This window comes from Folsomia candida, unplaced genomic scaffold, assembly GCF_002217175.1.
Source record: "Folsomia candida strain VU population unplaced genomic scaffold, ASM221717v1 Fcan01_Sc053, whole genome shotgun sequence".
Taxonomy (NCBI): domain Eukaryota; kingdom Metazoa; phylum Arthropoda; class Collembola; order Entomobryomorpha; family Isotomidae; genus Folsomia; species Folsomia candida.
Genome location: NW_019091245.1, coordinates 274,044 through 299,719, shown reverse-complemented (window position 1 = coordinate 299,719; position 25,676 = coordinate 274,044). Strand labels below are relative to the sequence as shown.

Below are 25,676 nucleotides of genomic sequence, written 5' to 3'. Positions count from 1 at the left end.
AGGCTGAGCTTTGGAAGTTTGTGAGCTGCTTCGAGACAGGTGGGTCAGTGATGTGGGCCGCGAGGTAGTGGATGGGCTTGTCGTCCTGTTTGCTCGACTGGAGGACCTCCAGGCATTGAGGGAACACGCAGTCGTCCCATCAGGTTTTGACGGCATCCTCTTTGACCCTCTCCAGTGGCACTTCGAAGCGGATGGGGTGACTTCGTCCTCGTCATCGGCTGGTTACATCATCTTGCCCTGTTGGTTGGCTTAATCGTCCTCGTCCTCTGTTCATCTTTCTGGTTGGCTCCCTTCCTTCCTTCTGGTTCGTCTTGCTTCGTCTTGCTTCCTCTGGGAGCTCCTTTGAGTGAATGATTGGTCCAGGGAATTTGCAGAAACTAGTTATGTTGCTCCTTTCAGGAGCTATAGACATGTTGATTGTATGTTGAGATTTGTCCCTCCCACGAGTGCAAAATTTTCCACCCACCGACCCCCGTCCAAATCTACTCTCCACCCGTTCGTCTCAAATTTCAGTACTCTATGTCTCGATGAAAATGTGTTGACGGATTTTCTCATTTCTCATGAACATATGTACATACAAACATACGTTTTATTAACACATTTTATTTTTATTAACACATTAACTTACAAATTGAAATACAAAACTGCTCAATTTTCGTCACTAAAAAATATATACAATTTAGGGGAAAACTTATCAATTGACTACATAGGTAGTCCTTATATAGTGTTAGTAGAGCGCAGTTTTTCAACCAGTCAACACAAAATTATAAGGTAAGTTGTAAATTGTACTCTGGTTCAACATCTATCATGTAGCACAAACCGCTTTACAATTGCTTTACTACTTATAAAGATAGAGAACCTTAACCATCCGCAAGTGGCCATCATTTTCCACTTCCAACTGTTAAAGAAAAATTCCGAGATTGTTAAAGTTATGAAGCAGTCCGGTGTCAACTATATGCTGGTTGCCCGTACTACTGAAAGATACCTTAGGACATGGTCTACAAACAAGCAAAAAAGTTCAGGTCAGTGCTCGGCACGGGTTCGGGTTCGAACCCGGGTTCTGGGTTCGGGTTCGGGTGCGGGTTCGGGTTCGACACCCGCGAACCCAATTCGAACCCGGGTTCTCAGTCAACTATATAATCTACTGATTTTGATAAACTAGTCATGGAAATATTTATTTGCTGTATCTATGTCGAGAGCTGATAAAGAGCAGTTGGAATTACTTAAATTTTAGTATTTAAGTCCACATGTAGCAGGGCCATTTAAAATACTTACGAAGGTTAAAATATAACTACACATGGCCAAAATATTTTTCATGATGGCGAGGGCACCTGACATGTTAAAGGAATTGTATTTAGTTCTCAACTTGAATCATGTCAGCGTATGTTGACAATATATGACATAGGGACCGTTGAAACAAGCAGACAAGCATGTTGGCATATACATTGAATAATTTTCAAGACATCTAAATTAATTTTGTGCGTTAGTTTTGTAATCCTAATTAACGGAAATTAGAAAAATTTTCTACAGAGTTGCAACTCCGGAAAATATAAATTTAAAAAGGTCGCAATAGTGCGTTTGACCAATTTCGTGTTGAAACTCTAACAATAAGTTTTAATGTACTCATTAGCAGCACCGTTGTATTTTATTTCTTTTCTTGTTCTCCATTTCTAGATGTTTGTAAGTTGGGGTTTGCACCCGAGTTTGAACCCGGGTTCAAATTTCGGGTTCGGGTTCGAGTTCGGGTTCAACGCAAATGTTCGGGTTCGGGTTCGGGTTTGGGTTCAAAAAACGTCGAATCCGCACCCGAACCCGAGCCCGAGAGCCCATAATTTCCGGGTTCGGGTTCGGGTTCGGGTGCGGGTTCGACGTTTCTGAACCCGTGCCGAGCACTGGTTCAGGTCGTCCACTTTCCAAAAGTACTCCACAGATACTCAAAGCGTTGAAGTTCCGATTACAACAAAATCCACGTCAACGACCGATAATTTTGGCCATCCAAATGAACGTGTGGAGTAACACCATGAGAAAACACTGAAAAATGACCTTAAGGAGAAGGTCTTGAAATATGGAAAGTGTCACATGCTAACAATTAGTCACAAAGTAGCTAGGGTCAAAAAATGTAGGACGCTTCTCAAGCGGTACGGTGCAAAAAAATTTATTTTTTCCTGCTTACGAATGAAAAAATCTTTACAACGGAAGCGAACTTTACCAAACAAAACGAAGGTTATATGTCAAATCTGTCAAGGATTTGCCCATAACAGATAGAAAGGTCAAAAGGTCACACCATCCAGTGTCAGTCATGGTTTGGGCGGGAGTCAACGGAATCGGGCTGCCGCCCTCCATTTTGTTGCATAGGGAGTGCAGATGGCGGAAAAAATTACTTGGCCGACGTCAAAAACAAAGTAGTATATCCCCTCGACGAATCCTTATTTACTGGAAATCCGGGAAGCTTCATGCAGGACTCTGCACCAGCACACAAGGCAAAAATCGTGCACACCTGGCTAAAACAGCACATTTCTGACTTCATTTCCACTGCATATTGGCCCTCAGCATCCTCGGATCTGAATCCAATGGACCATGAAATATGGACTAAACTTCAGGAGAAGGTCTATTCTAAGCCCCATGAAAGTGTCGAGGACCTAAAAAATCTACTCCGGGAATAGGACGAGTTGTCGATGGATGGAATGCGTAATTCCATTGCGGCTTGGCATTCTCGTCTGCAACAATGCATTCATGCAGCGGGAGGAGATTTTGAAGCATGATACATGTTTTCTATTCGAAATTTAACTGGCTTTTCAATGGCGGGAAAATAAATATCAAATTCCTCAAAACCACTATATATGGACCGACTATGTAGAAACCCGTAGCAGATATACTTTTAAAAAAATAGTGTAACACATGGGTGGATAGGATTTCCTTTAATGAATTATTAAATCAGGTGTGTCTGTTAGTAAACTTTCTTACAAAGGCATACTGATCCGGCGGTTGTCCTTGTAGTTATTGTTGAAGTATTCAACCAGAATGTTTCATTATATTGGGCAAATTTAGATGTTCTTCATCTCATGGGGTAGCTGGTTGCAGAGAATCGAAGTAGATTTCCACTACTGGCGTTTACTAAAATTTCCACACATGCATTATTTATTGCCGAAATGTCCTGTTGATCTTATAAAGATAAAAGAATGTTAATCCTAGCCACCTTCCTGCTGACATGATTTTTTTTTCCTGAAAAATGTTGGCTTTGGAGGAAAATCACGATTTTTTCCGGTCGAGGTCCAAATTCCGACGATATATGGCATTTACGATACTGATGATGATAAGGTAAATTATATGAATATTTATATACGTACAAACGTGGGAAGGACTTCTAGAAAGTCAGGAATCGGCAGACGGTTCCAAAACCACGAAAGCCTGGTTCAAGAGAGCAATTTTGAACTTTATTTCTGCTGAGGAATTTAGCTCCGCATCGGTGAACCTCAGCGCCCAGGACGATGACATATGTATGTATGTATGGTCTAAATTGGAGCCAGTTGCATATGTTACACCACACAAGAGCTTGGATTCTCTCAAAATATGACTGACCAAGAAATGGGATGCGTGTCCGCGGGAACGTATGCGTACCGCGATCGAGCAGTGTGTACCCAGACTGGAGGGGTGCGTCGCCGCTAATGGAGGACATTTTGAAAACTGATTATCGTGGTTTGTACAGAATTTAATAGGCTTTCTTGTGGCGTTATTGGTTTTTCCGTCTTCTATAAACTGTGTTTGTCAAAGCTGTTTGAACGTGTTTCACTAGTTTTGAGAGTACTAGGTAGGATAAAGTGCTGGGGTCTGATGGTCGGGTTAAACTGTAGAGGGAAAAAAAGAAGCACTGATAATGAACAACTTGAGCCCCACCTTAAAACGTGGAGGAGGCAATGTAATCGTGTGAGGTGGTTCCAGCTGCACAAATCCTGGAAAAATGGAGTTTGTTGAAACAAGTATGTACCAAAACGTTTACCAGGATCTTGTGGAGAAGAATATCAAAAGATTGGCTGACCAATTGGGATAGCGCGGACGATACAGCACCCAATATGACAATGATCCCTAGCATAGCGCTAAGTCGAGTTAGGCATTTAGGCAGTTAGGCAACTCAAACAAAAATGAAGAACGTTACTGTGCTGGACCGTCCTCCACAATGCCCCAATCTGACCCTCATAGAACACTTGTGGGATCACATTGAGAGACAATTCCGAAAAACGCCCATTTCGAATACGAGCCAGCTCAAAAGAAGGATTACTGACGCCTGGAATACTACGTCACCGGAAGTAACCACAAATCTCGTCAAAACAATGAAAAAATATTGTATTACCGTTTTTGAAGGGATAGGAGCCCCAGCTAGATATTCAACATCTACAATTAAGAAATAAACTAAATGTACCCCTAAATCAGAATGAAACCCTGAAAAATCTACTCAATTTTGCTCGCCTGATATTTTATTTTTTACAAAAGTGCGCATAATTTAGTGGCTTGCTTTATACTCACCATAACGCTCTTGGCCACTCTTAAAGGTTATTAAATTCTGTAAAATGTGCAAAAAGAATCATCGAATTCGACTAAGTAGTTGCTGAGATTTCGAAGTGCGAAGCAAATAATGAGCCCGATATATTCAATTTTGCACGCTAGTGGAATTTACAGTAATAAATACACGTATTATTAAACATTTTGATTTTTTTTTGTGAAACTCATGGATCTACATACACCTCACTAAGGATATACATTATTGAAGGCTGCTAGACTTCAACATTATTTGTACTGCATTGCAAGATACTACAGGAATCACACGAAATGACGCAGCTTGGAGTTTCATGACCGTTTTTGTCCTCGATTTAAGTACATTTGCAGTGGAGAGGGTAACAGAAGTTTAAGCTGGGCATTTTAAGAAGAGATAGTTTATCATTAAAAATGCGTACAGAATTAACTCTCAAACCAATTTCACTCTTGACTGGGCAGGAATTTCTATCGCCAAAATCGCGTGCCGAGTTTTGAAAATTTGAAAAACACCATAAAATTTCACATTTTCGAAAAATTTTGAAAAGGTATTTTTTAAAAATACAGAAAGAATTTCTGTCCATATGTATTTGTTTTGCCATTTTTACATTGCCGCCAAAATTCAAAAAGTTAGAGCGATTTAAATACCCCATGTTTTGCGAATTATTTAAAATTGCCGCCACGCGCTCAAATGCGCGCATTAGGAAAAAAGCCAACATACTGGTCCGCTTATTTTTTGGGGCGAATAAATTAAAATTTGTCCCATCGTGATCGGAGTTTTACACGAGTAATTGCATTATGAATATTCAAACAACCATAGGCTGTCGATCCGTGGGGACATTGCGGGGACAATAACATTGTAAAATAGGAATGGGAGGAGCTTAATAACATTGGGAGCATAAGGAAATTCTAAATTTCGGCGGGGACAATGTACCCGATGTCCCCACGGTTCCGCAGCCCCGGCCAACAACCCAATCCGGATTTGAAGAATTGAAACGAATCTGCTACTTCTAATTAGTTGGGGTGCATGGGAAGCTTCGGTGGAACCGCAGAATTGCGTCACTGAGATCCGAACTTTACTGGAATGCATACTTTCTGCAGTTACCAATACGTCCTATCCTGGATACTTTTAACAACTCGAATAACAATGCAAGTATGAATTAGTTTTGGCAACAACTTTGGGATGGTTGATCTCCGTCCGAGTCAGTATGACAACTTTATTCACAACAACCCGATTTGACTGTTAGTTATAAGGATTTACTTTTGATGAGAGATTTAAAACCCTGCCAGCGTTCACAACATATATTTCCAACCCGATTGACAATCCTATAAAGTGTTGTTTGACTTTAGGCCGATTTTTCCTGTGTATAAATATATGAAGAAGATGCAAGAGTACATATGTAAGCGTGTGTATAGATAGATAAATATGTATTTTGGCAATTATGTAGGTACGTACATACATAAATTCATATTATGTATTTGTACATGTATGTATGTACATATATATGTATGTACATATGCACATATGTAAATTAGTGTGCATTTATAAATACATAATTGTACTTCAATGGATACAATGGCAAAATTTCCTTTCTTAAATAAGTTCTCCACTTTTTCCAACGGTTTCACTTTATTTCGAATGACTTTATTTCTCAATAACGTGGAGGAGTATTAATTTTGCGTGAAGAGAGCACTTTCATCATGCAAAACTATTACTCGCACTCATCTGTACAGAGATACCCAAATACTTAATTAAATATGTATGTACTGTATATATTTACATACATTGTACATATATATATGTGTGTGTGTGTGTGTGTGTATATACTTGCATACGTACATATTTATGTACGGAACGAGCTTGGAACAGATATCTGCATAATTGCAAAATGCCCATTTGCATGTGTATATTCTTCCTTATGTAGATATTTACCTAACCTCCTTCATATATACATATAACTTTAGCCAAGTGTATCAAGTTACAGTCAAATAATTAGCTTAAAGAGAAAATTTATACATGATCGACCATTCATTAAATTCATTCCGTCTTGAACTTTAAGATCACCCATTGATGTCGCCAAATTTATGTAGACAACAGACCAGAGTTCGTCGCTATAACTCAGGACCACACTGGGTTTTTGCTGTATTGCGTATTCGTGTATGTAGATATTTTTGGACTCCAGAACAAAAAAGAAAATGTGATGAATACGTCGTTAGTCGAAATGAACATTCACGACTACACATTGTTGTTTTTATCGTATCTTACAAAATTGTATTATGCCAAAAGCTAGATCCGGATCCGTATGCCGCACGATGTCAGAACCTGAATTAAGCCGACTCCATCGGAACCCTGAACAATGTCACAAGCTTTAAAAACAGCACTTCTTTACCTTGAGATTTCAGACAAGATCATCTCCCCAGCTTAATCAACTGCGTTTTAAATTAAAAAATTATTAATTAACCTGCCTAAAAAATGAGGTTGATTTTCAGTATCCTAATTTCACTCATTTTTTCATTATTTGTCTCACCAGCTATCACCGATTCTGAGGAGGAAGATGATGCCGCCTGGTTTTCATTTTCGTCCTCCGAGGAAAATCAGGAATTGAGCCGAAACCAATCCAAAGTTAAGAAATCGACTTCACCAAAAGTTTTACGATGGGATAGAGCCGGCCTTTGTGACCATGACGTCTTCACATCGGTCATGCTCAAATTAATTTTGGACGCGCAAGATAAAATGACAGCTGGTGACAATAGCACCGGACTGATGCCACTGGATCCCATTTTTATCCCAGAAATCGTTATAGATCCAGAAAAAATGAGAAATTCGGGCAGTGATGGGGACGAGGATAGTTCTTCAAAGATAAGAGGAACCTTTAGGTGCGTAATTCATTTATGTAAATAATTACGAAACTATAAACACTGTATACCCAAATATGATTTTTCAAATTTCCAACCGATTTTATAGCGACATCTACATTAAGGATTTATCTAAATTTAACGTCACCGGAATTAACTTCGATTTACCAAATATGTTTCTCAATGTGTCCCTTGTTTTCGAATCCGTAACAATTTCAGGTAACTCGATCAAGATAAAATTTACTGTCCCAGTAATTTGTCAGCTAAGGATCCATCCATAAATTATGAAACACAAGGGTGACAGAGAGGATATCATGAGGCACGTTATGCTCAATTTGCATCACATGTTAAGACCAAAGTCAAGTCACTGACATTAAGGGACATTAAGTGACAAGTGACGTTTAGATACAAATTGGGGTTACTTGGAACAACTTCTTTATAATACATTTTCAAATCAAACTACCGCCGTATTCTCAATCTCCTTCTGAGAATTTTCATTACTGACTCGATAAACTTAGGATGAACTTTATTCTAACATCCGTTTCAAGTGTAAAAAATCTTACTCCGGAAGGGGACCGAGTCAATAATGAAAATTCTATAGAAATTTAAAGAGATTGAAAATAGGTCGCTGGCGTGATCTGAAAATATATTGTAAAGAATGTTTTCCAATTCACCCCGATTTATGACTTGATGGCACTTAATGCCAACAAATGTCAAGTGGCAACAACCGGTTAGTGTCATACATATAATGTCAGTGACTTAATGTTACTTAGCAATGTCACCCAAAACCTTGGTTAAGAGTTGGGTAACTTTGATACAAGGATGACTGGAGAAGTTCGAAAATTGGAATTTTTGTGTTACGTAATTTAACGACGGACACTAAATTCCAGACTGGAATTTCCAGTGCCCTATTTACTAGCCGAGCTGTTCCAAATTTGAACACCTTTTTGGGAGATTTATAAGTTAAAGTCGTTGGATATTATTAAAGCAATACATAAGTTCTAATTTCTAATTTCTACGCAGGAACCGGTTGCCTTAAAGCGGGCCCCCTTCAACTACCGATTTTTGGCAAGGGGAAATTCCTATTTAAACTGAGAAACGTGAACACCTTCATTTCTGCAAACTTCGGTACCCACGCCAACGAAACGAGATACCTGAAAGATTTCGACTATGGTCTGACCCTTAAAACTCTACATGCCGATCTCACGCCACCACTTCGTGCCGTCGTGGGGTTGGACAGAATGTGGAACCCCTTCGCTCGAATGACGAGTGGGCTGCGTGCCAAAATTTTCAACAGATTGGAGCAAATGCTACATCCACCCTTGAGGGAGCGAGGGAGCCAAGAAATTTCCAAGCGGATGGGGGTTTGAACATTTAGATTACAAACTGAAAATGATGTTTGATAAAGCAAAGTTGGCTAACTTTTTCTTACTCCTTTTTCAGAGATGGAAAATGTTAAATGAAGAAATTATGGAGAACATGATAAATCATTCTGTGTTCTGTTACTTTGGCTAAGGACAATTTTCTAATCATCCTCAGCACCATTTTCCATCGAGATTTTGGAGTCACGAGTTTAAGAACTTAAATATGTGTAATCGAAGAATTAAATACAGAATTCAGGTTGATAAATCTTGTATACGCGTTTAATGTATAAATACTTACATAATATATGTAACGTATATATGTATATGCATACTTCGCATAATATCGATACCGCTACATGGCTACGAATATTTGTAAAAATGGTAGCATAGCTGAAAGTTTGTGTAATTTTTTGTAAATCAATAATCCCTCACAATATTGGGGTAGTGCTCAGCCAGATATTGAGATATTAGCAAACACATGCAAATTTTATACAAAATTTGGTAAATGTCATTTTCTACCGATACCTTTTCAATTTGGGTCACAAATCGTTTAAAATATTCCCCACAAGTAAATATTTTGGACTAGACCTTAAATCGTTACAATCCAATTAGAGGTAGTCCCATCACACGCAATTCCACAATTTTCGAATTTAGTTCAAATTTAATTCGATTCGGTTTGATCTGGCTTTCGAATTAAACTGGTTGCTCACTTCGATTCGAATGTTAATTAGAATCGAACTCAATTGCCGCCCGAATCGAATATGTGAAGTGTTCGTTCGTTCCAACTGAATTCGGAGTATTGTCTGCAATGGTCGTTGACCTTACCCGGAGTACAACAAGTCCAGTGCCATCACATCTTTGAAAGAGGCAAGATGAGACTTCAGATGCTTTGGGCTGTACCTCCCCCACATCCCCATCGTATGGGTGGAAACTATTTCTCTCCATAGTTAAACGCTCGTCATATGTACATATTTCTATATAAATATCGTCACAACTTGACCACCAGTAAATTTGACACGTAAATTCTTTCACTTTACATATGTACATATGTATGTACCTCAGAATCATAAATTGCGCACATTTTGGTGTCGGTGTCAATGCTCAGCTAGTTCGACATGTTGGAAGGTTTCCTTGTCAGAGTGAATCAAAGTACGTATTTCTAACGAGGTTGCATATAAATGGAGGATAAACAAGATACATAATCTGCAGTTTATAAGTAACAGATGTATGTACATATGTATGTACATATGTACAAACTCGTACACACGTATTTATACGTGTACTTATGCAGTAGGCAATGTTTTGTGCCTTTGGTGTATATATGAACAAATGTATCGGGTGTAACTGTTAACGTACTATTTTAGTTCGAATCTAATGAATGAAGGATTAATCCTTGCAAAAACTTAAACTTCTATGGATCTGGTGGTACGTTAGATGTCAAGTAAAAGGTCACCTGATCAATTTACTGTGCATGCAAGCTTGCATGAATTGTATATCCCTTGTATGTATGTACTCGTATAGGTACAACCTAATATGGACATATGTGCATATATGGATGTAAAGAGGATGGGGTATATATAGTATCTTATTCCATGGGGGTGACAAAATGAGACATTCGTCTTAAAATGAGATAACTTCTCATTCGTATTAATGAATGAGCAAATATATATGTATGTATTTATCATGACGAAATTTGAAAGTTACTCCAATTTAACCACAATTATGGAATACCTAGAATTTCAACGGGGGGGGGGTGGGAAATACTTCTTTGTTCCGCTTTTGAAATACGCATACATACATGCATAAAATATGTACGTTTATGCATAAAATTCGAAAATATAATTTTTTTACTCAATTTTTACGCAATTATAACTAGTCAAGTTTCTATTTATCAGCAGGCAGACAAAAATTGTTTAGAATTCCAAAATTGCATTAGACAATTATAATCGCTGGAAAATTCATCACAAAATATGAAATAATCTAGTTTTATTTACTTCCCAAAGATTTATTTGTGAACATATATATGTCTTTATCATAATTTTAAGTACTTACTTAATAAATACCTTAATAAAAATTATTAACTATTTTAATAATTTAATTTTGATTTAATTCACATGATTTAGTTTTAACGTTACACGGGCTAATTAGTTTTTCATCAAACTCACATCTCAATTCACTCCAGGGTCGGTAATGAAATGATGTAGGAGACATTAAACGGCGACGCAAACGTCTAAAAATCCCCCTTGACACCTCCAACCGCAGGCAGCAAGAAATTTACAGGTTCGACCACCACCACACTCGAACTCTGACTCATTGCCGGTACACCTTTGTGCCGTGCAGATACAGGCGATCTGGGCGTTAGGGTTTCCAATGAATCCACCGGCTGCATTTTCTACCCGAGAAAGGGCGATCACTCCTAAAATCAAAATCACGGCGAAAAGAATCCTCATCCTGAAAAAACTAATTTATACATTGTTAGAAATGTGAATTTAGATTTCCCTGTGAATTGTCACGCAATTGAGACTTGTTATAAAAACTTAATTGTTAAAAATTAATAACAACATAATGTCTTACTTTTCAACAATTTAGTGTGTAACGGGATGACAGGGAAAACTACAAAGTTCTTGGATTTGGGCAAGTCTTGAAGTGACGAGTATTTTAAGAGTGCAATGATTTTATCCACTTTTATATTTTGCGAAATGGCGATGTGTTACATATACATATATAACTATTTACATATCAATATTTAATGATACGTAAAATAGGTTTATGCATGTGCAAGTTACAGATTCAAATAATGTTACTTTATCCTCGCTTCAGCATAAATTGATCCAACCAACGATTGAGTACATATCTCGTTGTTAATATTTTAACTTACTCGATCGACGCCGTAAAAAAACTTTTTGATACAAACTTAATCAAACTTTATCCCAGGACATGTGCAATCTGTGTTGGCTTGTTTTTCGCATCGAGCAGATGCGAGATTCGCCACCATGTCCATATGTATGTAGAAAGTTCGTTCAATGTCAAGTTGACGGTCACCAGATAAGTTTGCTTGACCACAAGTACATAAGCAACTTTGTTCAAAGATTGAATCCTTATGTATTTTTATTCCTTTACGATTGCAACCTTACAGATTCAAAGATGTCCACGTGCCGTCTGCATGTCCATATGTATGTATGCGCATATCACATGACCTGTAACGGCATGCAAATTACATACACGGAAGGATGCATGTACATACGCTTGTTCATTTATCGTACAAATGTATGTATGTGCATAGGTAGAAAAATCATATTTTATTACCACTGAGGCAATACATATTTATATATGTATAAATATGTACATATGTACATACATACATACAAAGTAAATAGTTCCATATATTCGGATAAACCTACACATATAAACGTATTGGGTTTAGCTACCAACGTACTATTTTAGTTCGAAGCTAACGAGTGAGTGAAGGATTAATTCTTGCAAAAACTTAAACCTGTGTGGATCCGTTGGTTCATTAGGTGTCAAGTAAATAAAAGGTCTCCGGATCAATTTACTTTGCATGCGAGCTTCTCTGAATTATCCACACTCTTAGAAATCCGGTATTCAATTAATATGTACCAAACAGTATTCATACATATATGACTTTACCAAAGTGGTATTAATTATGTAATAATACCATTTGGTAATATCTCGGTATTAAATAAACTCTTACCATGGAGGTAGCAACTCTGTACTCCCCGGTATAATTTTAATACCAAACTTAATACCAAGAAATCAATACCTGCGTGACTATATCGGATTTATAACAGCGCATCAATAGCACATGTACTCGTTTAGGTACAATCCGACGTGTACAAATGTATGTAAAGAGGATGGGATGACAAGGTGACATGTGACAATTAGACATGTGTCTTAAAATGAGATAACTTTTCATGACGAAATTTTATAATTACTGCAAGTTAATCAAAATTAGTTGATAACTAAAAAATCCTTAATGTTTTTCTTTTGAAATGCACAATCGTGCATGTTGAAAAATCTAATTTTTTTACTCGAATTTTCTATGTAATTAGAAGTACAATTTATGTAAGTTTTTATTTATCAGAAGACAGACACAATATTGATTAGAATTTAAATAAATGTTGCATCCAACAATTAAAAAATGGTTTTAGAATTCAGCCAAACGTATGAAATTAATTTAAATTAATTTTTTTATAAATAGATTTTATTTCCTTCCCAAATATTTATTTGTTAACATATAATTTGTTATAAAATGTAAAATAATCTGTGTATTTAAAGTAATAAATACACGGATTAAACATTTTGACATTTTAATTTTGATTTAATTCAGAATATTTAAATTTAAAGTTGAATGGGCTTAATAGATTTTCATCAAACTCACATCTCAATTCACTCCAGGGTCGGTAATGAAATGATGTAGGAGACATTAAACGGCGACGCAAAGTTGAAGAAATCCCCCTTGACACCTCCAACCGCAGGCGTCAATAAGTTTACAGGTTCGACCAATACCACACTCGGACTGTGGGTCATTTCCGGTACACCTTGGTGCCGTGCAGACACAGGCGGACTGGGCGTCAGAAAGGGCGATCACCCCGAAAATCAAAATCACTACGAAAAAGATCCTCATCTTAAAAAAACAAGTTATATAATGTTAGAAATGTGGTTTTAAATTAAGATTTCGTTGACTTGTCCTACAAGTGAGATTTTTTTATAAAAACTGAATTGTACAAAATTTAAAAAATGTATTATTTACTTTTCAACAATTTAGTGTGTAACGCGAGGACAAGGAAATCTACGAGGTTCTTGGATTTGGGCAAGTCTTGAAGTGACAAGTATTTTAAGAATGCAGCGATTTTATCCACTTTTATATTTTGCGAAAGGGCAATGTGTTACATATTTATAACTACATAGGTAATCATATTTAAGGATACGTAAACAAATTTATGTATACATACATATGAAAGCTACATATTCAAATAATGTTACTTTATCCTCGCTTCAGCATACATAAAATAATCCAAACCACGATTCAGTACATATCTATCCACTTAGTAATACATATGTTAACTTACTCGTTCCAGGGCAAAAAAATCTTTCTGATAAGAACACACAAATACACAAATAATACACAAATACACAAATATGCAGGTAATATATTTAAATAGTATTACTGTATCCTCGGTTTAGCATACATAAATTATTTAATCCCACCAACGATTGAGTACATATGTATCTTGTTATTGATGTTAGCTGACTCGATCGACGCCATAAAAAAATCATTCTGATAAGAACCTTATCCCAAGACATGTGCAAACTGTTTTGGGTTGTTTCGCACATCAAGCAAGTAAATATTTACAACGTCCATGTGTAGAAAGTTCGTTAAATGTCACGTTCACGGTCACCAAAGTTGAGTTTGCCTCGCAACAAACTTGCAAGAAACAAGCTTTATTCAACGGTTGCATCCTTTTAAAGATGTTCCCGTGCCGCGTTTATGTACGTATGCTCATATCACATGACCCGTAGCGTCATGCATATTACATGAAAGGATGTACACTTTTTCATTTATCGTATAAATGTGTTTGAATATGCAGAAAAATCATATTTTATGACCACTCAGACCATATGTACATACTTACATATATAGATGTGTACATTTGTATATTCATACCTATGAAGAATTGGAGAATGAGCTGAGCTCTTCGGGTACGCCTCAATTTTTGCTGTTGTACATTTGATTTCCGAATTACAAATTTTTTTTTCATGCATTTCGTAGTTTTCTCTGACGACGCGACAGTTGAGCCTGTGCCCACCAGCTGGGTTATGTTTGGTAATAAAATTTGCAAATATCCCAGTTTGGAAATTATAACTGCTGCCAACCTGTGAAAACTAATAAATAGCGGAGCTCCTCCTGAAACCATCTGGACAATTATAAGCTACATACTTGCACAATTAGATAATAAATAATTTGAAAACAGAATTTCAGTATAATTTTTGACTTGTCACTGAAGACATCAGTCTGAAGTATGTATATTGATTTTTAAGAACTATTCAAAATTCTTGCTAGATGCAACGCTAACTTGACACAAGGTACATTCGGGGTAGACCCAGATTCCAGACTCACTCACTACCTGAGAAAACGACGTTCACCCCGCTCCCGCGTACATACATAGTTCTGAAGACATCCCAAACTACAAGTTAAGATTACGACACATCGAATTCATCTCTGACGTTCTGTAAATTGTTTCACCTTACATACGTCAGAATTTTTAATTCTGCATATTTTGGTATAGGTGTCCATCCTCAGCTAGTTTAACACCTTGGAAGGTTCCCTTTTAGCAGGCAGTGTTTTATGCCTTTGATGTGCATACCAGAGGTCAACGCGGCCGATTGTACGCCGCTGCGCCCCCAAATGCCGGCATCATTTTAGGCGCCCCCGCCGCCGATAAATCGAATTTCCTACATATACCTTTAAAGTTGAGACGCCGCGCCGCGCCGAAAAGTGAAGAAAATTGGCGCCGCCGCAAAATTGGTCGACGTTGACCACTGGTACATACACATATGTGCATGCATTGGGTTTAACGAGTGAACGATTAATTTGTGCAAGAACTTAAAACTTGTGTGGATCTGCTGGTTCGTTAAGGGTCAAGGAAAAGGTCACCTGATCAATTTACGGTGCATGCACAGTCGCATGATCCATGCGAGCTAAATAGATAACTATTATCTACATATTTATAGTACATTTATGTATATTTGCAATCCCATATGTGCATAAATATGTAAAGAGGATGGGATGACAAGGTGAGACATGTGTCTTTAAATGAGACAACTTCTCAATAGTGTTAAAGTATGAGCAAAATTTATGACGAAATTTGAAAGTTACTGCAATTGAATCAAAATTATTTGATAACTAAAAAGCCATCTTTTTCACTTTTGAAATGCACAAATGTGCAAGTTCGAAAATTCAATTTTTTACCCGGATTTTGTATGTAATTCTAAATAAAATTTATGTTAAGTTTTTACCGATCAGAAGACAGACACAATATTGATTATAATTTAAAAAATATTGCATCCAACAATTAAAAAAATGGTTTTAGAATTCACCAAAACATATGGCATAGTCCAATTTTATTTCCTTCCCAAAAATTTATTTGTTAACATATCATAATTTACAGTATGGCTTATTCAACATTTTGACATTTCAATTTTGACTTAATTCAAATTATTTCGTTTTAATGTTAGATGGACGCATTAGTTTTCATCAAGCTCACATCTCAATTTACCCCAAGGTCAATAGATAGTGAAATGATTTATGGCAAACTAAATTGCGACGCAACTTTGAAGAAATCCCCCTTGACACCTCCAACCGCAGGCCTCAATAAGTTTACAGGTTCGACCAATACCACACTCGTATAGTGGGTCATTTCCGGTACACCTTGTTGCCGAACAGACACAAGTGATCTGGCCGTGAGAAAGGGCGATCACCGTTAAAATCAAAATCACGACGAAAAGAATCCTCATCCCAAAAAAACAATTTATGTCGTGTTATAAATTTTAATTAAGATTTTAATTTAGATAAATTTATGTTAGTCTTTCACGTAATTGAGATTTTGTTATAAAAATTTGATTCTAAAAAATCAACAAAATCAGTTACCTTTCAGCAATTGAGCATGTAACGAGATGACAAAAATAATTACAAGGTTCCTTGAGATAGGCAAGTCTTGAAGTGACGAGTATTTTAAGGATGCAACGATTTTATTAACTTTTGTATTTTGGGAAATACATATGTAGCAGTGTGTTACATATGTATGTATGTATGTATGTACAACTGCATACATATGTGCATAATCATATTTAATGATTCGTAAACAAATTTATACATACATACACAAATGTGCAAGTTATATATTTAAATAATATTACTTTATCCTCGGTTCAGCATACATAAATTATTTAATCCCACCAAAGATTGAGTACATATTTATCTTGTTATTGATATGTTAGCTGACTCGATCGACGCCATAAAAAAATCCTTCTGATAAGAACCTTATCCCAAGACATGTGCAATCTGTTTTGGGTTGTTTAGCGTATCAGGCAGAGTAAGTACAACGTCCATGTGTAGAAAGTTCGTTAAATGTCACGTTCACGGTCACCAAAGTTGAGTTTGCCTCGCAAGAAACTTGCAATAAAGAAACTTTGTTGAACGAATGCATCCTTTCAAAGATGGGCACGTGCCGCGTGAATGTACATCTGTATGCACGCATTAGATGACCCGTAGCGTCATGCATATTATACGTAAAGATGTATGTACATATACATACAGACAGATGCATATGCATATATAGAGGTATGCATCTACATATATGTACGTGCACGAATCCTGAGATGAATCATATTTACAGACTACTTCACTAATAAGATCCGCCAACTCCTTTATGGTTTGTTTCACACAAGACTTGCATATTATTTCGATTATGTAAATCTTTATCGACTCAGGTTAAATACCTTTTTATTTGGAATAGTTACATAAAAATTTATTATTTTCGTTATTCCCGTCCACTGTGAGGTTATAAATTTGCCCACCCACTTTCATACTTGCACGTGTACAATTCTGTATTAACGATGGAACAACAATGTTGAATTCCACTTTAAGAAATACAGTATATAAAATATGTTCCAGACCCCACCACTTTTTCCATGGGAATTTTTATAACGTCTGAACTGCTTCATGGAATTGAACCAAATTGTCCACATTCTGTAAGCATTAAATACTCTATTAATTGAGATAAGCATCAATCTGCCTAAGGAGGAGAACGTCTGTACCTTGCAACGTCAGATTTTGATGCCCTTTGGATATGTTGTGGGGCCTGGTGAGTGTAGGAAAAGTGAAGGAGGGTTAAGCTCCATGGGCCCTCTAACGCCCGCCACACCCCTTTGAAGGGGCACCCAATGCTGAACTAGCCCCATTCAAACCTTTGCCAAAAATCCAATTTTGATCGGATTTTGAAAATTCTTGCACCATTGTAGTCTCCGATAGTTGCTTTATCATATCCAATAGCAATATCACCAATTTTGAAACTTTTGAAATTTTTCATTTTTTTCTGAGCGTCTTAAAAAAAATTGAGAAATTTCAAAAGTTTTAAAATTGGTGATATTGCTATTGGATATGATAAAGCAACTATCTGGGACTACAATGGTGCAACAAATTTCAAAATCCGGTCAAAATTGGATTTTTGGCAAAGGTTTGAATGGGTCTAGTTTAGCATTGGGCGCCCCTTCAAAGGGGTGTGGCGGGCGTTAGAGGGCCCATGGAGCTTAACCCTCCTTCACTTTTCCTACACTCACCAGGCCCCACAACATATCCAAAGGGCATCAAAATCTGACGTTGCAAGGTACAGACGTTCTCTTCCTAAGTGACATATATGCATTATATAGAGAGAAATTAAAATAACCTACGTCAAAAAAGTAATCAGACCCTCAATAAATTTGCAATGAATTGTTTTATATTCCATATTTGAACAATATTTCACTAGTATTAGTAATTGGTATGTCCACTGTAAGCCTCCACGAGGGCCGTGAAACGTCTTGGCATTGATTCCATCAACGCGTTTGTAAACGATGTGTCAAGTTGTTCCTACTCCAATTTGATCGCTTCCTTAATCTCCCCAAGTTTCCAGGATTGCGTTTGGCAATTCTTGCTTTGATAATTGACCACAAGTGCTTAATTACATTCATGTCTGGAGACTGTGGAGGCCAATTGAGAACTTTAATATTACTAGAGGAGAGCCAATTCGTCAATAATCTTGAACTGTGTGCACGGTCCCCGTCGAGTTGAAATATGAAACTGTTTCCCAGCCAAAGTTTGTTTCTAGATGTTATCAAATTTGTTTCCAGAATATCGCGATAGTAGTTGGAGTCCATGATACCATTGATAATTTCAAAATTTTTGACCGCTTTCTAGGGAATACGTACACGCCCAAACCATACGACTCCCACCACCATGTTTTACCGTGGGCTTGCAATATTTCATTTCATCAGCGTTGTCGGATTTTCTCCACACTCGTGTCACCCCATCAGCACCGAATATGTTAATCTTGGTCTCCTCGCTCCACGAAACCCGTTTCCTGTCTGACACGGTCCAAGCTCCGGACTTTTTTGCCCATGCAAAACGCTTTGCAATATGACCCCCTGTTGAGAATGGTTACTTCCGTGTAGATCTGCCCCTAAATCCTAATTGATGGATGCGATTTCTTGTAGGTTGGGCAGAAACATCAAGTCCACATTCTCCCTTTACTGCAACAGTCAAAATTGGTGCAGATAACTTCGGATTTTGTTCGATTTTTGAGACTATGTGACGATCCGTCCTTGCCGTGGTGCATTTTGGCAGACAATTTTTGGTAAACTCGCTACGGTGAAAAACTTTTTGAATTTTTTATGATGCACTGAACTGTACCCTTGCTCATCATTAGCATTTTGGCAATTTTTTTATATCCAAGTCCCTTCTCGTAAAATTTGAAGACCTTTTCTCGCAGGCCAAGAACAATATTTTTGCCACGCATTCTGTATAAATCGCAATGCAAATTAATGCTATGCCAGATTCCACAATAATTTATGATTGAAGGATGATAGATTCCTTGACAAATTATGCTGAATTTTACAAGAATATGTAGGAAATAATTGCAGGAGTACAAAAAACACGCAGGGTCTGAAAACTTTTTTGACATGCGAATTTTACAAATAACCCCGACCTGTCTCAATTTGACCCGTTCGATAATCCAGGATTTAATTAATCCGTACCTGACTTCAAGTTGAATAGATGTGCAAAATTTCATCCAATTCCATGAAGCCGTTCCGACGTTATAAAAATTCGTATCGGAAAAGTGTTGGGGTCTGAAACATCTTTTATATACTGTAAATATACACTTCCAAATCTACATACATAATTATCTACAGTCGAGTAGAGGAATGGCTGTTGGGAGCAGAGTTTTGTCCTCGTAACTATACGTCAACCTGGGCAGGATTATTTTCCGCGATATAGACTCCCCGACTTCCGGGGGTAAACAATCCCCCATCTGATCCACATCCATATTTCACCGTTGGCAGTTCTTGTGAGCGATTTAAAATTTTATGTCTAGCGTAAACCGAAAACACAGCCCCCGCCAGGATTATGCAGCATACCGTTTTTGACACTGCAGATTAACAAAATATTTTTTTTCATAAGAAATATATAGATAAGGTTTCAGGAAACTGAATTTTGCTCAAAAAAACTAGTAGCGCGGGGCAACGCTGTGCAGTTATTCAGTTTTTTTATCAGTTTTTGGGATAAAATGTAGAATTCAAAACATAGTCAGAGTGGAAAAATACTTATTGGCTGCATTTACATATGTAAGTATGTATGTATGTACAGGTAAAACCTATGCAAAACCAAAAACCCGGGTAAATCCGATTATATACTCTGCATTTTTCGAATTTAATAAATTTGAATTTCAGTCGTGAGTAAGTTAGAAAATGTTAAAACTTTTCGGGATTTGGGATCAAAATTATAATGACTGCGTAAATACACAAAAATTGTGTAGATAGTATTTAGATACATAAATAGTGATGGAAAATTAATTGGGGAAAGTTTTCAGTTATGTCAAGATTCCGTTCGAACTTTGAGCGCCAGGAAGTTTTGAAAAATCACAAATTTTCCAAAAAATCCTATTTACAACTTACTCCCTATTGCTTTCCAGCCCAAGAAAATGAACGCTTCGGTTCCTACAAGACAAAAACTGGTTAGAAACTACTTATAATTTAAATAATCACGAAATTTGGATGTTCAAACGTTTCACAAAAACACATTACGCTTATCCAAGGCAAAAAATGCATTTACCGACTTTATTTATCAGGAAAATGGCAAACACGTGTGTACTTATAAATATTTTTTATTGCAAATCGAAGATGATCAGGGCAGTCTGATTTAGCACGATTGTACCAAAATTAGCGCATTATTTATGCCAATACATTTATATGTATATATGTATGCGGCTTTCCTCATATTTATTTGCATACTTATTTAAGTAACGGAATGATTTATGTGTCAAACTTACTTTCGTCCGGTTGTGACGGATTAGCTTGGATGAGATCTGTTAGTCAAATAAACGGACATATGTAAATTACATAATTCAAAATTCCTTAAACTGGAACCCGCACAACTTGACAAAAAGGTGAAGTTTACACGGAAAACCTCCTGGAAACTCAAAAAAGTCAAGTATTTCGCGCATCTTGCTGCATATCGAGGTGTCAACCGTAACTCGTTTGGCACTTCGTATGCATCGTCCACTCGAAATTTGCCAAGTAATTTATTTCTAACTAAATTCAAATCTTACCTTTACAAAGTATCCACAAAGTGGCTACAACTATTCCGCAGAAAATTGTAATCGGGAGGAAAGTCAATCTAACAAAGAGTTTAATTGTTTTTGTAAAAAATTCAGTCATATTTGTAATAAGTGACCACAATGAACTTGATTCGGGACAGCGACGCAACGTACATTTAAGGAGGAGGGGACCTCTACCCCTCACCACCAGATTTTGATCTCCTTTGGATATGTGGTAGGGCCCCATGAGTCTACCAAAACCCTAAAGTGGTTTTATTCCATGGCCCCATTTGCGCCCGCCACACCCCCTCAAAGGGAAAAAATATACAAAAATCAACATCTTCAAAGGCTCGCCAAAAATCCAATTTTGTTCGAATTTTGAAATTTCTTGCACTATTGTGATCCTAAATAGTTGCTTTATCACATCCGATATCAAGCTCGGCTGTTTTAAATTTTTTAATATTTTCTAAAATTTCCTGACCAGGGGTATGTCTTCGAAAAAATCAAAATTTTGAAAAAGTTGAGTTTGATGTTGGATATGATCAAGCAACTATCTGGGACTATAATGATGCAAAAATTTTCAAAATCGGATGAAAATTCGATTTTTGGTGAAGATTTTTACGAACGAAAACGGCTTTTTTAGTGTTTTTCAAGCAGTTGAGGGGGTGTGGCGGGCGCAAATGGGGCCATGGAATAAAACCACTTCAGGGTTTTAGTAGACTCATGGGGCCCTCCCACATATCCAAAGGAGATCAAAATCTGGTGGTGAGGGGTAGAGGTCCCCCCCCTCCTAAGTGACAGACTGTAGTATTTCTCCCCTTGTTTTTATAATATTTGCTGAATTTTTTGCGCATGCGAAACCTAGCAAGTTGTGGTTTTTAGTGATAAAACCCTTCCTTTTTTATAACCCTGGTTTGAAACCTTTTGTACAATAAATCCTCACCTGTTTATATCGGGAATTAGACTCTAACCTGTCCACGCCGTGGGTTTCTTTGTCCGCAATATGACTAGTCTAACTACTCCATAAGTCATTATCTTGTGGACATGTTTACCCTTTATCTGTTTGGATGGAAAGTGGGATGTCAGTGATCTCAATTTTGTTGGTGCGGTCAAAATTCTGCGTTATCTTTGCCCGTCAGCACACACACAATCGAGTTATTTATTTACTTACTTATCAAAACGTCACCTCAACACGAAAATAAGTCAACCAGATCGTCCTAAAACGTAATTCGCAACGGGGCAGCGACACGAACATAAATTTTTTATTTATTTTGGTAGAGTTAACAACCTCAAATCCTGACGTGCAAGATAATCATTTACTGCACACATTTTTATTTTTATGTAGTTAATAAATAACCTAAAATTCCGTCGTGCAAAAAAAGTAGATTTGCACACATTGTGAGCGATTAACCACGCCAATTCCGCCTATCTCCCATTAACTCATCGATGAACCAACCGCTAATTTCATTATTCCTCAATTAGTCCCATTATTGAAGAGATTATTTCTAAAAATCCAACTTTACTAGAATGAGCAACTCTGCGGCGACCAGACGTAGCGAAAATTATCCAGCATCCAAACCGCATAAACCCTGCTTTAATTTTTTAATGGATTTTCTCCGTTGCCATGGATGTCAACCTGACGACGAGGGGTCCGGTTCTAATCAAACTGTGAGACTTGGTTGTGGTGAAGATGGTGGATTTTTTCGTAACGGTTCTTCCGGTTATTATCAGGCCACCACTGTTAACCAACCTACCGCCGTAACCGTGCCGCAAAACGGGGGAAAGTAAGACGTGCCCAGGTAAAAACACGACTCTCATGGTTACATTGCAATAAGTTATTTATTTTATTTCTTACAGCTTTCAAAGTCAGACGTCAAATGAAGTTTGTTAATTTAAGGCAACTTTCTTTGAGGTATTTATTTATGTAATTTATGTAACTGCAAAATTGTAATAAACATTGACAAATTTCATATTTATAACATATATTTATTTATTTTATTTATTTATTATTCATTTATTTATAACATATGATAACCCATAATTTACATATTTTATTAATCTTTTGGCACATTACTTTTGCACGTATTCGGCTGATCAATCACATTACGTCATTATGTATTAAATAATAATTAACCAACTACTAAAAATTACTGAAGGGTAAAAAATACCAAATATTTAAAACCATCTTGATACATAAAATACTTGACAATTTTATTTATTCGCTTCGTAAACAAAATTGTATTCATTTAATTTAACAAAATTCCAATCCTTCCACAATTTTAACTTTACTGAACACTATCTCCTCCACGTGGGCCCATAATTAAATTAAATTATTACAAACAGCTCCCCGAATTTTTGCATAATCAGTTAAACAAGAAATTTTAATTGCGCCGAATGATTTTTCCCTTCCCGCCATTTCCCGTTAGCCCGCTACTCCCATTTCGTCCTAGAATGTACTGCCTTCCCCCTAGTTCTGGATGCGGTCCGTAAATAACCACGATTCCATCCCCACCGTCCGAAAATGTCCCACTATTCCCACCACAACCGATTTCAACCTTGGAATTTGGTCCAACTCCGAGAACTTCATTTAGATTAACGTCCCGCGGAATTACGGCGTAACCTGTGCATCCGTTGCCAAGAAATCCCCCCGACCCGCCACATCCGTATCGGACATATCTGGGAAAGAATTTATCGACCAGTTAATTAAATTAATTGTAGCTTATTTTGTAAGCATTTGGATTTTTATCGATGTATGTATGTAAATATTTTTGCTCACTCATTAAATACATAAATTTAAAAAATTATTCGCTAACCTGTAGAAATTCTGGGCTACTCTATTTTCGTGTTATGATTTGAGTTACATATTTATATAAATATTTTATTAGATTTAAATTTTGATTAAACGTTAGTGAAAAGATTTCAATTACAATAGACAAGTTAAGAGATAAGCCGCCTAGTGTACGAAGCAAATATCACCGCGTTATGTCCAGTATGATGAGCTTGTAGATAAGTTTGTCATTAAAAACTTCATTATAAAAAATATATCAAGACGTTACAGGATGTCGGAGAAATTTGTGACGTTGTCAACCAGTTAGTTTGATGGGTATTTGTGAAAATAAGGTATATACCCTCGACTGGTATCCCAGTATATTTATGCAAATATCCCTTAACCCGACTGCTGATTCGCTCATATTTACATATATTTTCCCCCACATGCTTACATATGCATCTTAGGTAAAAAAATGTATCCTCAATTACTTTTACCTAAAAATAAGGTCTTTCCGCGGGTGCGAATGTTTTTTTTTGAAATTATACATGTATTTAGGTTGCGTCCATGGGGCTTTCCAATGTACATATTTAGTATGTATTAAGTATGTCATTGCATGTATGTAATTATATGATATATGTAATTCGGTTCAAAAATCGACTTACTTATCCGGCTGGGGATGAGTGGCGCTGTTCCACATTTCCAAAGTGGACTAAATTTAACACAGAGTTATGTAAATGAATTTGATCACCTATGTGTACTGCTCTGCGGGGTCTTTTCAGATTGTGAAATATTATAATTCACGTATGTAGTATCATTTTTTCCCTTCTTACAGTTTCATGCATTAATGTAAATACGAGTTTATGCAAATATTTATTTATGCATGTATGTACGAACAAGACAAGAAGGTTCAAACCCCTTCCTTGTTGGATGCGAACGCATATTTAATCATAATACATAAATATGTACATGTTTGGGCATCATGGGATTTTGTGTTCTCCAATGAATCGGTCCAATCAAGTATGTACATATTTACAACTATTTACATATTATGCACAAGGTGTAAACGACCCTGGACAAGTAGGCTTTCCCACGGGACGGGACGGTACGGGATTTCGCTGTCCCGTCCCGTCCCGAAGATTTACCGGGATGAGATTTTCGGGACGGGACAGGATGGAGGTCGTCCCGTGGGAAAGCCTATGGACAAGTTGATTGGTCTGGGTTTCCAAAAGTGTTTCTGAAAAGCTATCCGTATATTTGTACATAGTCAATTACAAGTTGTATGAAAACATAATTTTGTCTTGTCAGGGTTGAATCTGTCGTATTTAAAATATTTGGTATTGCCAATTGCTGATAATTATGCATTCAAATATCTAAGATTCGCATTATTGTGTTTTATTAATTTGTTTATTAGTTTATTTTGTGATTTCTTTCGCTTACAAATGATATGAAATGCTTAAAATTCTTATGTTTCATCAATAAATAGTTATTTCACATAAATTTATCAACTTCATCAACAGACCGGAATATTTAGTACTTTTTTAAGTTTTGTACTTTTTTAAGTAAAAAGTGTTTAAGAATGTGTTCATTATTTTTTGTCGGGTTGCAGTAAGTACTATAAATACATATGTACCAAGAACAAAATATTAAGTAAAACAAACAATAAATGAAAAAATTTAAACGACAACATGCAACGTACCATTTGTACCATTAATACGTACAGTATGTAAAAAAAGTTTACATACAATGTGGATTTCAAGCTTTGCATGCATGTTGATAATATCGGAACGG

The 25,676-nt window shown here is 36.8% G+C and overlaps 2 protein-coding genes and 4 long non-coding RNA genes across 14 annotated transcripts; 2 read left to right on the top strand and 4 right to left on the bottom strand.

Moving 5' to 3' along the window:
* Positions 1 to 7,000: 7,000 nt before the first annotated feature.
* LOC118433455 lies at positions 7,001 to 9,051 on the top strand. The gene is made up of 4 exons (XM_035845385.1): positions 7,001 to 7,404; positions 7,493 to 7,602; positions 8,407 to 8,747; positions 8,827 to 9,051. Exons 1-4 carry the CDS (start codon positions 7,001 to 7,003, stop codon positions 8,896 to 8,898), a joined length of 927 nt encoding a protein of 308 aa, XP_035701278.1. The 3' UTR covers positions 8,899 to 9,051.
* A 1,665-nt stretch (positions 9,052 to 10,716) lies between these two features.
* On the bottom strand, positions 10,717 to 11,983 carry LOC110862279. Its single transcript, XR_002549156.2, has 2 exons — positions 11,322 to 11,983; positions 10,717 to 11,207 (listed from the first exon to the last, which is right to left on the bottom strand). It is a non-coding gene; the product is annotated as an uncharacterized LOC110862279 (long non-coding RNA).
* A 3,875-nt stretch (positions 11,984 to 15,858) lies between these two features.
* LOC110862278 lies at positions 15,859 to 16,555 on the bottom strand. The gene is made up of 2 exons (XR_002549155.2): positions 16,417 to 16,555; positions 15,859 to 16,278 (listed from the first exon to the last, which is right to left on the bottom strand). It is a non-coding gene; the product is annotated as an uncharacterized LOC110862278 (long non-coding RNA).
* Positions 16,556 to 17,225: 670 nt separating this feature from the next.
* Positions 17,226 to 22,251, bottom strand: LOC110862281. 9 transcript variants are annotated; one of them, XR_004833388.1, is made up of 6 exons: positions 22,062 to 22,251; positions 21,131 to 21,198; positions 20,852 to 20,887; positions 20,478 to 20,519; positions 18,219 to 19,951; positions 17,411 to 17,517 (listed from the first exon to the last, which is right to left on the bottom strand). XR_004833388.1 is itself a non-coding variant. In XM_022111460.2 (5 exons), exons 2-5 carry the CDS (start codon positions 21,237 to 21,239, stop codon positions 19,761 to 19,763), a joined length of 378 nt encoding a protein of 125 aa, XP_021967152.1. In that variant the 5' UTR covers positions 21,240 to 21,264; positions 21,922 to 21,972; the 3' UTR covers positions 19,646 to 19,760. The 9 variants fall into 9 exon arrangements, 3 of the variants coding, with proteins under 3 accessions (XP_021967152.1, XP_035701282.1, XP_035701283.1); XR_004833385.1 differs by lacking the exons at positions 17,411 to 17,517; positions 22,062 to 22,251 and adding an exon at positions 17,226 to 17,408 and having other exon boundaries at positions 19,673 to 19,951; positions 21,131 to 21,286; XR_004833386.1 differs by lacking the exons at positions 17,411 to 17,517; positions 22,062 to 22,251 and adding an exon at positions 17,226 to 17,408 and having other exon boundaries at positions 19,702 to 19,951; positions 21,131 to 21,286.
* A 183-nt stretch (positions 22,252 to 22,434) lies between these two features.
* Positions 22,435 to 23,101, top strand: LOC118433458. The gene is made up of 2 exons (XR_004833390.1): positions 22,435 to 22,917; positions 22,976 to 23,101. It is a non-coding gene; the product is annotated as an uncharacterized LOC118433458 (long non-coding RNA).
* On the bottom strand, positions 22,939 to 24,702 carry LOC118433459. Its single transcript, XR_004833391.1, has 2 exons — positions 24,551 to 24,702; positions 22,939 to 23,794 (listed from the first exon to the last, which is right to left on the bottom strand). It is a non-coding gene; the product is annotated as an uncharacterized LOC118433459 (long non-coding RNA).
* Positions 24,703 to 25,676: the final 974 nt, after the last annotated feature.